Genomic DNA, 16,755 nt, shown 5'->3' on the forward strand with positions numbered 1-16,755 from the left:
AAATCCCTCAAAAACCGCAATTTTTCAAATAAAGTGCCCTCTCCGGTGCACGTGGCGCGTGCTATCCTCTGCATTGCACACCATTCAATAGCCCGTTCAATTCTGTACACGATGCTGTTTTCCCCGTGCCGGTCGGGCCCCTGGTCACCAAGATATTGCACGGGAACTGGACCCGTGTCGGCCAAAATTAGCCGTTTTCGCCCGATTTCGCACGCCGATTTATACATGTAAAGTCTATGACGCGAATTTGCACTTTTTGAGCACGCGCCACGCGCTCACTACCAATCCGATCGAGCTTAGACCCCTCAAAGGCACGTCGCGCATCCTTGATCTATAAGTTGTGCAAATTTCACCGGGCTAGGTGCAACGGTCTGGCCTGTAGTCCACGCAAAGCACCACCAAGTCGGGACCTCGGTAACGGACAGACGCACCCACCACAAATAGTAATATAGATATCTTCATGACTTACATTAGAGTTAATGGCTATATATTGTAACAGGATATCGCTCGGTTATCGGTAAGCGGCCTCAAAAGATCTCGCATGAAAAATGACCCACTGATAGCGCCGGCACATATCGGGACGTATCATGTTCTATTCACGGTCGTCCCGCTCATCGCGCAGCTGCGGTAGTGGTCTCAGCCCTCGACACGGGCCTTTCAATGAGCTATGACGAGGCCTCTTATCATAAAACGATGACTTCAATGAAGTACCACGCGCTATCAAATGTCTACATGATCTGTTTTCTGCAATATCAACACTATATATTTTTTTTTTAGTCGGCATGCGGATTGGTCTTTACGACTTTATAAACAAGTTGTTATGTTATGCTAGCTGACATATGTAGCTATACATCATTATTCATTATTATTAGTTCCTCTAAAATGCCGGCTTAACAGCGTAACAAACTTGTAATACACATGCTTTGATGCCTACTCTAGCATACAATACTGGATTTATAAATCACATCGATTCACTCACGCGCGCTATCAACAATCACCCCACGATTCCTTCTCAGAACACCCGCTCCCGACGACTGGTCCGTTTCTCTGGCGCCCCGGTCTCACTGTCTCCTGCTGGCCGTGTGGCGGGCCCGGTACTTGGCGTACACCACGTCGGCTATCTCGAACACGGTGAGGATGGAGGCCGAGCACGTCCAGCCCAGCGAGCCGCCGATGTCGCAGATCATCTTCCAGGTGCTGTAGCTGAACTCCTCGGCGCGCCGCTCGAAGAACAGGTGGTTGTAGAAGACTCGGGTGCGTGCCGTCGGCCGTTCGTAACGGATCTTGTCCACGATGTGGTCGTAGTGCACGTAGTCACAGGACGCCAGGCAGCGGCAGCGCGCCCCGCTCCAGCGGCGCAGCAGTCGCTCCCGCTCGGCCACGGCGCGCCGGTACGTCTCAGGCGTGCTGCACGGCCGGCCGGCGCTCATGAAGGGCAGCGCGCAGCCGGCGCGGCGCAGCAGCACGCGCGAGAAGCAGTCGGCCTCGCAGCGGCTGAGTGCGTACTGGGCGCTGCGGCGGCAGGGCCGGCGCGGCCGCGGGATGCTGCGCACCTCCTCCAGCAGCACCTCAGCGTCCGTGGCCTGGCCGGGCGTGGCCAGCAAGCCGCCAACGTGCACGGCCAGGCGCGGGTCGTCGCGCGGCTCGTGCAGCAGCAGTTGGAAGCCCGGAGTGCCAAACACCTGCCTGCGAATGACAAGTAAAATGAGCTACAGGCATTTCGTTTAAACAAAATCATAGCACTGTGGCGAAATACCCACCAACATGCCTTTTTTAAGCGCACACATTAACAAGTGAAATCTCAAAATGTTTAAATACATTTGGAATGCAGTTACACGGTGCAATTTTGGCAAGTGAGAACTAATAGAATTGCACACTGTATCCACTTCTTGACTCGTAATGCTGTCCTGTCCTCGCGTTTGTCTTACACAATCAACAATCATGCGCTGTTCAGTTTGGGTAGGACTGTCCCGGAATACGCAGCTGCATTGCGGCACAGCATACCATTCCAGTAGTCAGTGTCCGAGAGGATACCGCATTGCTCAGGGAAGTTGATGCATGATGAACGAAGTTTCGAGCTAACATAAGGCTCGAGACCAGTGCATTGCTAAGCATGCATTGGAATTTTGCGTGGTTGTCACTCGCCAGTCTGCACTCTACACCAACAGATGATTCCGATGTAACTACTGCGGCGTGCGGCACACTCACCGCTCCGGCGGCTCTGTGTCGATGAGCTGCATGTAGAGGTGGTTGTAGGCGCCCGTCTGCTTCATGCTGTTGTTGTTGTGGTAGGTCCAGCAGACGCCGTCCACGGTCACCACCTCCCGCCAGCGGCCCACCTCGAAGCACTGCACGCCGCGGCCGAAGAAGCACTCGGGGAGGCCGTGCGGCGACTGGTCGCGCGCCAGCAGCGGCCGCAGCCGGTGTCGCACCAGCCGCCACACGTCGGCCGCCGTCCGGTTCCGGTGGCCCACCAGCGCGGCCATCATCAGGTGGCCGTGCTCGGGTGTCGGCCGGCGCCGGCTGTACCCAGCCAGGCGGTGGTCGGCGTATGTGGCGCCCGTCTCACGCAGCATCTGGCCAAAGTGGAGCTCCACTGCGGTCAGGTTGAAAGCGTTCCGGTTGCAGAGGGTCAGGTCAGGGAAGTAGAGGGTGCGGTTGACCAGGAGTTTGACGTTCATCTGGATGGGGTTGGCGAACAGGTAGCCGAGCCTCTCGTGGACCGAGTAGACGAGCGCCGCCACGGAGAGTGCCAGCAGCAGCAGCCAGACCAGCCGGCGGCCGGCGCGAGCCTGCGGGTCCAGGATGATGCCCAGCGCCGGCAGCCGCACCTCCTCCCAGCCCTCGTCGTCAGCGGACTCGGCGGCGGCGTCAGCGGCCTCCCCGTCCGGCCTGTCGTGGCCGTCGCGGTCGTCGCGGCCGCTCTCGGTAGTGTGACCGGCCGGCGTGCCGAACGTCGAGCGAACGCTGGGGAACCGCTCCGGCCGGCCGGCACCCTCCTCAAACTCCCGAGAGCGTATCGAGGACATGGTGCGCCTGCCAACGGAAAGGGTTGTGAAGTCGGTTACCAAAATCCATAGTTGATCTCAGTTATTTGAGTGTGGTCATTTATATTGTCACGATTATATGGAACTAATAGCACATAGCCCAAAGTGGTGAACCCCGGGCTTAGCACCAACCACATATGGGTTATTGGTGAAAGGCTGAGACACTCAAACCAATAAACATTACATTAGATTTGATGTCTGGCTATCCGATCGTTGATACCGCAGCAAGCGATTATCTTTACTGCCGTCATACCTACAATTTTTGGCAACGATAAACGTAATTTTGATCCTTAACCCGCGCCCGGCTGGGGGTCCTGGATTTCCACGCCCTGCTGGGGGGGGGGGGGGGGGTGTTTGAACACCCCCCTTGTAACTCGGCTCCTGGGCCACGTAGCGATACGCGGAAGGCGGCGTTCGAAAGAGCGTCAAAAATAATGACGAAATCACTTCGGTCAATTTTTTGGTCAGGTCAAAGGTCAGGTCACCAGAGGTCATTGAAGGCAAAATTTCGCCGATTTCCAGGTCGAATGTCGAAAATTTCCAAGAAGCCAACGCATAACTCGGGAACCAATAGAGCTACAGCGCCGCGGAAAAGCGCATTCGATAGCCCTATTAACGCCCTTTCTGAGTAATTCTCTCAGATTTGACCTAACGTCAACGGTTTTGCCTGCAGGGGGCAAAAACTGCAAAAATAGCCGATTTTTTCGAAAACAGTTTTTCTGCAATAACTTTTGACCCAAGCCTTGTACGAGCTTACTTTTACCGGCATCGTGTTCCTCTCGTCAAGACGCATCGAATGCACTATAACTTGACCTTGAAAGGTCAACTTGAAAATTTGACCTCAGGTCAAGGTCATGACCTGACCGGAAAGGGTCATGTTGCATATCAGTCGATCCGTATCGTCGAGCTGAACACACCTAAGGCGTTTTCATCGCTCTAGCATGCCTCTATCAAAAGTTATTTGCGAAAAACTGTTAGATACCATTCGTGACCTAAGATGACCTCAGGGCATAAACAAGGGTCACGGACACCATTTTCATGTTCAGTGTGTCTAAACCACTTGTACCTAATTCGGTGTTTGGGAGTGTTTATAATGTCTTGCATCCAAAAGAGGCGCATTTCAATTTTCTCCCATTGACTTATAATGGCGAGGTCGCAAAATTGACCTGACCTTAGGTCATCGATATCAAAATTCTGAGATATACATTTTGTACATGCTATTGCCCTTAGCAATCGCTGAAAGTTTCAAAGCGATCAGTCACTCGGTGTAGCTATGACAGACATTGAAACTTTTTATGAGGTGAGGTCACTTCAAGTGACCTGGTGACCTGACCTTGAATGACCTTGGTCTGAAATTTTTACAACATGTGTAGAATTGATGTATGATAAGGTGTACCAAAAACGGCGGCGCTCCGCGCCGCCGTTTTTGAGATATTCGCGAAAAAACGGAAGGGGGGGGTGTTCAAACACCCCCCCCCCCCCAGCAGGGCGCGGGTTAAATGTGTCGTGCGCTTGGCATCTCGCAAATTTATCGTTAAGTCCATTTTCGTTGATCTATCACAATAGTCATTAAAAAAAATGCGGGCGATTAAACACATTTTGCCGATTTTCATGCAAAAGTTAAAGTAACGATACAGTGCTGATTACGTGCCGGTGGCAGACTGCGTCCCAATACCTTTGTTCCGCCGGTCTATTACTAGCAGCGCAAACTCCGCCCCCAACGAGCAGCCTCTTACACAGAACACACGCGATCCCTGTGTACCTACACGTCCTACAGCCAAATATAACACTCAATGAATCTTTCACAGCGTGAACAAACTTTTCACACCGCCACTGACCTTTCTGCTTCGGTACTGACCTTTCCCTGGGCGGAGGATTCCTGCAGCGCTGTCCCCTGTCCTGTCCTCCGTGGCCGTTGTGGCCTGTTGCTGCCGCCGACGAGGGCAGCTGGCGCGGCCCGGCGGACGGCAGCGGTGGCCCGGGCGGTGTTAGGGGGAGGGGTGCGGAGTGACGGTCATGCGCAGAGGGGTCGCATGGTGCGCTGTATCGATACTCCAACTGGGCCGGGCCACGCCCACGGCGTCTTCGCTCCGGAGGGACGGGCCAGAGACGGGAGAAGGGGCAGGGACGGCGTCACAGGGGGTCAGGGGCAGGAGGGGATGAACGGAATGCTCTCTGGCTGTGCAGAAAGAAGCCTTCTGGGCAGATATGTAGAAATGACTTCGGAATGGGGAATCAAGCCAAAGGGGGCCTTCTCATGGTGCCGCTGTCAAGATAAAACTTACTGGCTTTGGGCCATATTGTTGGAAAAGGGCCCAATTTAGCAAAAAGGGTGAAACAAAATCATTTATTTTTGTTTCTTGGGTGATTGTGGCCCTGTCCTATCTTCTCAGGCTGTAGAAAGGGCCCGGGCCAAAGAGGGCCCATGCCACGTAATAGGGCATAGTATTGACGATATTTCAGAAAGTTTGGGCCCCCATCTTGTTTGGGCCCTTTTTCTGAAAACCTGCCCCCGCAAAGCGAAATCCGTAGCGCCGTCCCTGAGAAGGGGCATGTTCAAGAGGTTGCGTTTGGTTTTGTCAGTGGGGATCACTGGAAGTGAACTGTAACGCAGTATAATAAGCGTGATTAGTGTTTAATAAAAAAGAAACGACGGGAGCAGGTGTGCGTCTAAATTCGCATAAGTAAACAAGTTATCCGAGCATTTATGTTCATGCCCTCGCCCCGACTGCGTCATTTTGCTTTCCCTGACGTGACGGCTGTTTGTTTCTGTCCACTTGCCCACTTGTTTTTTTTTTCTGTGACACCACCTGAAGTTCTAAGCTAATAAGGCATCGTCGTAAAATTTTTAGTGGAATGTCATTGATTCATATAGACTTACACATATATACGTCACGCTGAAAAATGACTGACAGCAGAGTTGATCGCCATTGGCGTTATGTGTAGTTAGGTAGGGTAACTGCGGGCTAATGTACCTCGGTACATACAGCCTATCTTATAACGGCGCTAGAACTCGGCGGTACAGCCTATCTTACGGCGCTAGTGGTGCACGGCGGTGCAGTCTACCTTACGGCGCTGGTAAGCAAAAAAAAAAAACAACAAACAATTAGTGCCGGTACAGCCTACCTTACGTTGCTCATGTACTGCAGCACAGCCTACATTACGCCGCTAGTGCATAGCGGTACAGCCTTGGTACAGCCTACCTTACGGCGCTAACGCACGGCAGTAGTCTACCTTGCGACTTGCGTCGCTGATGAATATGCATGGCGGTACAGCCTACCTTACCGCGGTGATGTACTGCGGTACAGCCTGCCTTACGGCGGTAGTGTACTGCGGTACAGTGTACCTTACGACGCTGATGGACGTGTGCGGCGGTGCAGTCTACCTTACGGCGCTGGTGTTTTGCGGTACAGCCTACTTTACGGCGCTGGTGTGCGGCGGTGCAGCCTAACTTGCAGCGCTGATGGATGTATGCACACTTATGTACCACGACACAAAACATGTCTGTTGCTAACAGTAGCCGGTAAGCCTTAAGTATTTTGCCATTTTGTTTGACGGTGATTTGCTGTAGTTTTCGATGTTTAATTTCGTTTATTGACGGCACGCTGTGGCACACCGACCACCGTTAGCAGTATTAGTCGCCATGACGTCAGCTGAGATCAGCTCGCCAGGGGGTCATATTTCGATCATGTCGGGATGTACGCCTGTTGTCGATCCATTAGCAGCCGACGGTTGCTAGCTGGTGTCGTATAATTTATCTCGTTCTACTGCGCCGAGAGGAAGTCATTTCATATGCAGAATTGATAATTCTGATAAGAGTGCTGGAAGCCGATGCTTCCCTAAACCTTCATGTATTGGAACAGCTATCGGTGAATGGTTTTTCTGCTGTTTTCTTATAGTTAGTCACGGTACGTTGCCAATGCTGGGCTACGGGATAACTGGGGCATTCCACGTCAAATCGAACAAAAATCGGCTGTTTTGCACCTTACCATCAGCGATTTCATTATAAATTTGTGAGCGAGTTCCTGTGTGGCCCCGGACATTACATTGATGTTTTTTGCACATTCTGACCACAGGTCTTCTAAATATAGGGCATCAAATTTTTACAAAATGTTGCATCTTTATATTTTTGAACGACCATAACTTTGGTTGTACTTGTTTGATTTGAATGAAATAAACCTTACTGTTAAGGTTATTTCTTAAGCATTTGTTTAGAATTGCACCTATTTAAATATATGACCTTGAAATTTGCTTAACTCTGTTCTTAAGCACAAATATTGAAATAGCAAAAAACACGTCACCTTCGATTTGGCTCATTTTCATATATTTTGTTGCTTCCATATTCTCAACAACCTGTGAAAAAATTAGAGTGGGCCATTCATAAGTTTTGAAGAAAATTGCACATATGCAAACGTATGTTAGCACGCGCAGTGGAGGGGGAAGAGCGAATTTCGCCCACCCCTCCTGTTTTTCGCCAATATCTCATGAGATTAATGCGAAATTAATTATGGCTACCTGTCAAGAATTGAATTGGACATCTCATCGTGCAAGCAATAAGAAAATCGGTTCACAACTGTTCTAGTAATAGCGGTGTAAAGTGAACATCCTGTCGCCGCAGCGACGCGGCGACTCGGCAGCCGGCGCCGACCGCTACGCGCCGCCTGAATTGTAGACTGTGCCGGGACGGAACGGAACGGTTCCGTCTTTACATCGCGCTCCCTACCGCTGATTGCGTTCGATTCCCGTCAAATTTTGTGAGAAGACTAAGAAATGTACAGGCAATCTTATGGTGAAAGAATTTTGAAAATCTGTTGGTAAACAATTGAAATATGAACGTGTAAACACAAAATTGTGATTGCTGCGTTTCCCGCATCGGCCGAGCCCGCCTCAGCCGGCGACATGTTACTCAAGTAGCAGGCCTCTAACTGCCATATTTATTATTGGATTAACTAGAAATTCCCCATACATACTAAAAAATGTATGTTCTTTCGTACAGTGAAGATCAAAAGACGTGAAGATATCGTTGCGTGATAATGTTTTCGTTGAATTTACTTCATGATGCATTTCCACACGGCTCAAAATTCACCGCAAAATACCGTTTGCCTGAGACACTTTTACCATGGAACGTGAATGCTTGACTACGATGACTATGCATTTCCATTCTCGCAGAGTTTGGGATATCACTAATCAGCAATCATTCATTTCAGAAAGTGTACACAAGCAAGCATGTCTTGACTCTGTCTTTCAAGGTCACGCGCGGTTGCGTGATGTTGATGCATGAAAACGGCGTTTGCCGCGAAAGTTATGAATGGCCCACTCCAATTTTTTCACAGATGGTTAGGAACATTGTGACGGACATAATATGTAAAAATTACCCAAATCGAAGGTAACGTGTTTTTTTGCTATTTAAATTTTTCTGTTTTAATTCAAGGTCAAATGCATTTCAAGGTCACTTCAATTTAATTTTATAATTAAAAATCAAAGCCTTATCAATTGCCTATAAGACTCTGTTAATATCATTTTGATACCAGAAAAGGCACCAGAGTTATAGCCATTTAAAAAAATGATGTGTGACATTTTTCGCTATATTCGATGACCTATATCTCAGCGATACGTTATCAAATTTCGAAAATATTATACGTAACTCAGTTTTGAACCATGCCCAGTCTGCCTACAAATTTTCAGAAAAATCGAAGGGTATGACGGATTTCGGTGTTTGATTTGACGTGGAATGCCCCAACTACATACATATACAGGTATGGTAAGTTTCTAGCTTGGTTTATAGCGGCATACTTTTGATACTGTACTCACAATACGCAATATTGGTCGAGTTACGGCAGCGTTTTTAACAGTTGTAGCGACGTCTGATATCACCTACGATTACCTACTAGTTACTACTAGGTACTCGGAGTTCCAAGACGGTGTCCGTGGTTAGTGGTCATACGCTGTACGCAGCTGTGTCCCCGTGCCGGCCGGTCAGCTCTAGTTCGGCAGGGCCAAACCGATACACAGCACATAGTTATGCTCCTCTATCGTGGTCAGCATAAGCGAGGCGTATTATGGATAGTGGATAGCTTTATGTGTAGGTTTACAGGTAGCTGTATAGATCATTGGGTCGTCATTCCAGGTTCGTCGGGTCTGAATGACATTGGATACGTTCAATCATCGTATTTTGACAACTAACCATGTTGCTAAGTTAGCCGTTAGGTACGCTGCTACTGATGCTCATCGATATTTGGCTCTGCGATGATATATGCAAAGAGCGGCTGCGTGTGCAGCTGAAAGGTTTTTGCGTTCCATAGAGACACACATCGGATGATCGGTAAGAATACGGATCAGTCTGTGAGCCGTCCAGTGTGGACCGACCGTTCAGTACGGTAACGGATCGGTGAGGTGACGCGCCGAATGCTGGCGGCTCGGTGTGCTGACTGACGTATGTGTCCGCTCCCGCTGTCCCCCAGCTGCGGATCGCGCGCGCCGCCTCCGTGGAGCAGCCGTCCGGCGGCGCCGGCACCGCGTACAGATGGAGGAGGGCGCGCCCGCCGACCGGCGCGCTGCGACCCACCACGCCGGGCTGGTGCCGCCGCTCCTGGCCCACCGTGCCGCACGAGGCAAACAGGTCAGTCCATGGTCACACAGCCAACAGGCTAACAGGTCAGTCCACGGCCTCACAACAGGTCAGTCCACGGCCTCACAGCCAAAAGATCAGTCCACGGCCTCACAGTCCACAGCCCAACAAGTCAATCCATGGCCTCACAGCCCACAGTTCAACAGGTCAGTCCACGGCCCCACAGCCCACAGTCCAACAGGTCAGTCCGCCGTCCGACCGCCAACAGGTCAGCCCGTCATTCCACGACCTCACATCCCACAGTCCAACAGGTCAGTCCAAGGCCCCACAGCCCACAGGCCAAAAGGTCAGTCCAAGGCCCTACAGCCAACAGGTCAGCCCGTTGCCCGCCGACCAGCAGGTCAGCGTAACAGGTTGTTCCAACAGACTTCTAGACTGGCCCATTATAATGGGTCAGTCCAACAGCTCAGTCGGCTGCTCCGCCGGCTCCAGGTCAGTCCGCTGTTGGACTGACCTCAATTGGACTGAAATCGAGCTGCTGTTAGAGTGTGTTTCGTATCCCTTTTAACACGTTACGACCTGACCCCTGACCTGTATACCATGCGAAAATACCAGCTTTGGGCTCCGGACGGGCTAGTAAACAATATGTTCCGAGCTCTTAATTAGGTCGAACTTTTCTGACCATAAGAGCCCTCAGTCCTTAGAAGGGACAAAGCAATCAACAGGGCTAAACCATGCCATACATTGCGCTACTTGGAGATGTTGCAGAGCTTGCAGAACTAGAGTTTCCTAGTTTCGGCAGATTGCAGACGGTGGGACAGAGAGCGCTGGTGTCGCGTGCTCGGCTCGGTCAGGTGGCGCTTCCGTCGGGGTCGGGCCTTCGGTCCGCCAGCCGAGGGAGGAGAGCTCGTCATGGGCGCTCCAGGGACGGGCGCGGCGCGGTGATAATCCCAATAAGTCGATGCTTGTTTCGTTGTGCAGGTCATTATGGCCCGTCAATTAACTCGTGCGCTGCCTGGCCCCAACATTGAACCGATCCATTGGGTTATTGATCCTCCGTGGAATTCACCTATCACTGCGGTAGCAGCCTTGCTCAGAGGAATGATATCCTGAATCCTACAGGGTTAGAAACAAGTAGCCTTTTATCGCTCTGTGGCCGTGACATTGGTGTTTGAGCAGTGTGGGGCGTCGCCCGAACGCCGATTCATGCTTAACTAGATCGATCTGACTTCGTTTACCAGCCTGTCTCATTCTGTGCGATGATCCATGTGAACCAAGTCCGAGTGTTCAGATTATGACTCATCCCTATTTTAATTCAAACTTAACGTTTATTCTGCTCTTTTGTTATACTTTTGTTGGAGAAATATTAAATTGAATTAAATTATTGGCTAGCAACTCGGTCAATTTTTGCCGCTCTACACAAAAAATGAAGTGATTATGTCCCCTTATACAATGACCTATTGTTTTACATAGACAGCTCATTGTAAAACCTATTGAAAGGCTTTCCTTGAGGTTCGCCCTCACCAATGTGATCAGAGGGCACTTCACGCAGTTGCAGCCCGTTTGTATAGAGAGTCTCACTCAGCCTGCTAGTCTCGTCTAAAACCATCTCATTGAGCTGGCTATAAGCTTCGTCTAAAATCGTCTCATGGGCATGGGCCCGATCGTCTCGTCTCGTCTTTTTACTGTTACAGGCAAAACTGTGAGCTGGGAAGGCTGAGTTTGCAATTCGTTTTGCGTCTTTTACAGACACAGCAACAAGTATTTCTTTTCATTGAAAAATAATTTCGTAATGGATGAACGTGCTTGTGGACTGTGGTGCTCTACATGCACAAATGTATAGCGTTTTATAGGCACGACGTTCTAGCGTCGTCCTGGTCTTCGGTCTCAATCCGTCTGCATTATTGTCATTGGCTTTGCCTCGAGCGTCACTTCTTGTCTCTGTCTGTTTCCTCAGGCCACAGAGCCGTCGCTCCGCCGCTCCTGTGCCAGTAATTGTTGTTTGCACTCTGTGTCTTGCGACATTCGCATGCCGCCGCGGAGGTAGATTTTCCCCTAGTCACATTGAGGGCGTATGGTTATTGGTCGCTGACGTGGCGTCCACATTTCCCTTTCCTCTGGTCTGTGCAATCACAGGTCGTAGGCTGCAGTTGCAGGTTCGATCTCGTTGGACATCGGTCACCAAGCACAACCTTATCGTGTATTTCATCTACATATACAGGTACTCCGAGTCAGCCCGCTGCTCCCTGTGGCTGTGTGGTCCGGCTCGGTCTCTGTACGGGGGTGAGCCCGTCACACGGGGCTCGGCGGCCGTGGTGTACAACTGCACAATCCGTCACAGCTCTGTCATACAGTAATTCCGCCGCGTATCGTATGCATATGGTGATGAGCCCATGTCCGATTGTGGTGCCCAAGATGGTATCCAAATCTGCTCGCTCCGTGGTCGAGCGGCCTTCTACGGCAGACCGTGCTGCGGCGTGCCCTCTCGGCTCGGCCGCGCCTCTGTGCGTATCAGCTGCTATCAGGATGTCCACATCCGCCAGACGAAAGCAAAGCGTATTTGTGAGTATAATCCGACTCTGGCCGCCGGCTTGTGACGTCAGCAGATCTCGATACTAACGCCGTCTCACCGGCCGCTTGAGCCGCGGCTGTTGGCGGCGCCAGGGACCCTATAATGCACTCGGGCGGCGCCAGGGCTGTTGGCGGCGCCAGGGACCCTATAATGCACTCGGGCGGCGCCAGGGCTGTTGGCGGCGCCAGGGACCCTATAATGCACTCGGTTTGTCTACGTGACGGGTCAAGGGCTGGCAACTGCACTGCACAACTACTTGCAAGGAATACAAATCAGGAAGAGCTATACCTTGAAGTATGCCTGCTTTTGCTTATTTTAATACATAAATGATAATTTTTCAGTCGAGAAGTAGAAGAAACCGTCTGCCTCTCCGGGTCCCATTTTGAAACGTTCATACCGTGCCAGTAGTTCCTGAAATTTGACTTATTGTTGCAAGATATGCCAGATTTTGATTGACATCTTTGTGAACATTTGTCGAAGCGTCATATTTTTATGCCTGTGGTTGTTCTCAGTGGAACAAAAACAAATTATTGTTTAACATATAAATGACCGTAAATGTGCTATGTCTAGTTGAGTTCAAATGGGCACGGATATCAGAGATTTGCACCGGTCAAATTCTCGGCAGCGCGATGGTGCGCCATCTCAAACACATCACTAATCTCCAAGGTTAACATAAGTATACCTTGTCGCAACAAGCGAACTGTCTGTTTATATGACAGGTTTCAAGGATACATCTTTTTTAATATGTCACATTTAGGTCACTGCAATATAAGCTTTATAACGCAGTTTGTACTTTGTTCAAAAGCTGCTTAATTTGATCATTACACATGGTTCAACTATATCGTAGATTCCATCGTCAAGCGTAACAACATGCCAGCGTGGTGATGTGACGCAGCGTGTGTACGACTTGCAATTGTTATCGTGTCTACATAAATTATCATCAGAGATGTAGTCAAACTTATTCGGAGCGATGCAATGCTGCGACTTTTGCCCGTACGAACACTGCGTTACTTTTTCCAGACTTCAATCAGTCCATTGGCTTCACGATGAATGTTTGTTGTATGCATCCATGATTCATGTGTACATGCTTAGTACTTACAGCTCACTTTGATTCCAGCGTTCCCAGAACTAGTCAGTGTTCGATAGCTGTGTAAGGCGATTCACAAAGACCAATGAAAGTACACCACGGACCGGTCAGTGCAGTGACCACACGATGTTGACACGTGTGTAGTGAGAAACGAGCGGACTGAGCACGCGATTGCGGCGACCAGCCGGCACAGCTCAGTGGCGAGCCGATCCCCCTACTAGCCGCCCGTCGCCTAGCAACTAACTACAGCACAGGTCATAACTTGGACTGGAGGACGCGATAAATACTTACAGCAGCCTAAATGCCTACCAACCTACCAACCTACCTTCAGCTTTAAATCATCAATGGACATGTGCTGTGCAATTGCAGCTATTCTTAATCAACTTCACACGTACGGTATATATTATGAAACGGGCAATACCGCACATCAGGGTGGACACGTTTCGTCACTTGACTTTTTCAGGCACCATTTCAGAAACCGAGGTATTTCCTTGCCGCTTGCATGAGGGTCTTTTGTTTCGTATGATGCTAATTGCATAAATGCAATAAACACATGCCTAAACATATCGTGATTTCTATCGAAATGATTTTTTTACCGCTATAAGCCTGCATCATTGGTCAATTGGTACAGGGTGTTTCAAAAAGCGTCACGGTTTTGAACATCCCTCGTTTCGTAACCATAAGGCTTACGTCATTCAATTTTTCCACATTAAGTGGCAATATTTTGAGATTTTATGTTGTAGAATTGCAGGTTTTTAGGCAGAATGGTTTTTACATCAGGACAAATAATCAAGAAAGCTCAGTTTTGGTGCTGTATCTTTGTAGGACATGGAACGTCAGTCTGCCTCCGACTCAGCAAGGATCTGAATCCCTTGCGTGTGATAATCCAGAAACAAGCTCATCAATACATTTTTGGAACACTTTTTGGATAAGAACACCGTGACAACTGCCATCTGGAGCACAGCAACAAATTCAGCAACAAGCTGAAACAGCCACAAACACGATGGCATCGATCAACAGTGAGTGGTTCTCAGACGACGCGAGTTTCCATGCCTCTTTGATAGCAAAATCCTTCAGGGAAGGATTGGGTGATTTGGCCGGCGATCTAAAGTGGCTGCCCCCACCTGTACGATATCTGAAAAAAGTGAATGAAATAATTTTAGTCTCTATTTATGCGTCTTTGGTAGAAGTAACCCGTGGGAAAGTGTCAAAACTCCCCGACCCCTCGTAATTTTATTCAAAATAAAAAAAACGTGAATTTCATTAGACAATGGTAACTTTTACGTCCACTTTAGAGGCTGTAAACGAATTCCGATATGGTGGCACCATTCTTGGGGGTGATCAGCGGCTTTTTTAGCAATTTCATCTGTCTCCGTATAACCTTGACGACTTTATAGGCAACTTTTTCAGAATGGCAATGCGTGGTAATTTGGCCGGGGCTGGCGGGGCAGCTCGACCGGTGTGCTTAGATAACTGTTCGCGGACATGGGAAGCCCACGAGATGTAAGGGTTTGGGACAGAGTTGAGTTCTTGCATTCATCGCAAAAAAATAGTAGTCGACTATTACTTGACCTGAATCATAGACCTCTGTATACAGAGGTGTATGCCTGAATAAAAAATGAAGTTTTCCAAGCAATGCCCCTTCAGTAATTAAAGGTTTTATTGCAAAATATTTTAAGGACAAATTAATGCAAATGCATGATTGAGCAGCATTTGCCAAGAAATTACTATCTGAATCACGATAGTGTTGAAATCACTGACAAGACCTGATTCAAATTCGCTCGAATACAAGTCCGACACCGAGTCAACCTCCAAAATGCGAATAGGACACACGTCATTGCTGACGCTGAAGGAGATTCGCCTGTAACATAAAATCCCCACCTCAAACTATATAACACCGGCCAAATTGTTCCACCCCACCGCCCAAATAAGCCCGCTAGCGGGGTAATTTGGCCGCTTTGCAGACCTTTATGAAACGTCAAAATTTAAGCATAAATTAAGTAGTTACTCTATCATTTTCAGTTTCCTGTACAGGAGAGTAAAATAAATGCGACAACTGCCAGCGTTGAGAGAGTGCAGAAATGCATCGCCAGTTTTGAGATACATCGTTTTCTAAAAAAAGGGCCAAATCACTCCCATCCTCCCCTACTCGTTTTTGTTCTGAAACACATGAAGAGACGAAAGGATAGCTGATGGACAGTTTTGAAGCCCCTGTACTCGAACGTGCACAGATTCTGGGTGTGCGCAATGTGGGAGTGTATCATTAACCCTATGCACGGTGTCGGCGACTGCATCTTTTGGTGGAAGAATCAGGCATGGCAACGGCGCTGTCCTCAGACTAATGGGTGATTACCATCTCGTTGTCTGTTTTGCATGGTGCTTTTGGTCTCTGATAGTTGCAGAAAACTATTGACGAGCACATTGCTGGGTGCAACAAGCAAAAGCCGAAATCTTACGGAAATCGTCGGCGACTCGGCAGACTGTGACGTAGTCGTATACCATCTCATACAGCCCCAGAATTGAAATGGTTCGATTTTTTGTTCTGGTGTAAAAATTGTTCTGCCTAGGAACTTGTAATTCTGCCACATAAAGTTTCGTAATATTGGCACTAAATCTGGAAAATTTGAATGATGTGGGTCATGTAGTTGGGGAAATGGGAGATGTTCAAAACCGTGACACTTTTTTAAACACCCTGTACGTTCGCCTTACTCAATTCACGTAATAGTTGGAGTTAATGTAGGCACTAAGCGTCAGTAGTAATGATTTCACTGATGGAACCGAAAACGTATCGAATAGAGTAGTCCTATCGATTCAAGAACCTATCGAACGGAATAGTCCTGATATGTCCCTCCTGTCCGCCCGACCGCGAAATGTCATTCATCGGCAGCCAGGACACGTGGAGGCTCTTCTGGAAAACCACAGACGCCACGCCAAAGCCAAAATGTCAACAAACGACCGATGCAGGTATGCATGGCTGTAATATACCGTGTAGCTGCATTTATGTATCTTTGCAGTATAGGGCCTTGAACCTTCCCGAGCTGTGTCACATGTCACAACCGCTGTCCGCTGGAACAGACCGGCTTATTTACAGAGGCTCCTCCTCTTCCAACGAGTAATCAATGCATGATGCGCCTTTTATTCAGGATTTGCTCGTAGATCGGAAATCACTAATGCACGTCCCCGCATATCCATTATCATATCATTCACTCAGCATGCGCTGCCACTTCTGGGAACCAGAAATATCTCTAATTGTCTCGCTAAACGAAGTCATGCGCGACATTTACTCGCGGCCGATTAGGGCGGCCGCTGCCGTGGAAACTGGCGGACGCTGTCAGATGTTCCGATTGATCGGCGCAAAGTCCTGATCGGCTGGGCCCTCGGCACCGACTCTCGGCAATCGGTGACTGGTGGTGCCGCGAGGGAGACCCCCGGGCAGCGGACACCTGAGGCGGTGCGGCGCGCCGCGGACGGACGGCAGCGG

General features: G+C 49.3%; 1 protein-coding gene across 1 annotated transcript; it reads right to left on the reverse strand.

The window, feature by feature from the left end:
- Positions 1-630: 630 nt before the first annotated feature.
- Positions 631-5,177, reverse strand: LOC122369843 (acid-sensing ion channel 2-like). The gene is made up of 3 exons (XM_043344915.1): positions 4,906-5,177; positions 2,209-3,036; positions 631-1,686 (listed from the first exon to the last, which is right to left on the reverse strand). The coding sequence occupies exons 2-3, from the start codon at positions 3,027-3,029 to the stop codon at positions 1,062-1,064; spliced, it is 1,446 nt and encodes a 481-aa protein (XP_043200850.1). The 5' UTR covers positions 3,030-3,036; positions 4,906-5,177; the 3' UTR covers positions 631-1,061.
- Between the last annotated feature and the right edge of the window lie 11,578 nt (positions 5,178-16,755).

This window comes from Amphibalanus amphitrite, unplaced genomic scaffold, assembly GCF_019059575.1.
Source record: "Amphibalanus amphitrite isolate SeventyFive unplaced genomic scaffold, NRLGWU_Aamphi_draft 001078F_arrow, whole genome shotgun sequence".
In the NCBI taxonomy this organism is placed as follows: Eukaryota; Metazoa; Arthropoda; class Thecostraca; order Balanomorpha; family Balanidae; genus Amphibalanus; species Amphibalanus amphitrite.

What these genes read in the sequence shown, in the direction of transcription:
- LOC122369843 (XM_043344915.1), bottom strand. Translation starts at nt 3,029, where the DNA reads ATGTCCTCGATACGCTCTCGGGAGTTTGAGGAGGGTGCCGGCCGGCCG. An exon ending in GACACAGAGCCGCCGGAGCG is followed by an intron (nt 1,687 to 2,208) that starts GTGAGTGTGCCG and finishes TGTCATTCGCAG; the next exon opens with GCAGGTGTTTGGCACTCCGG.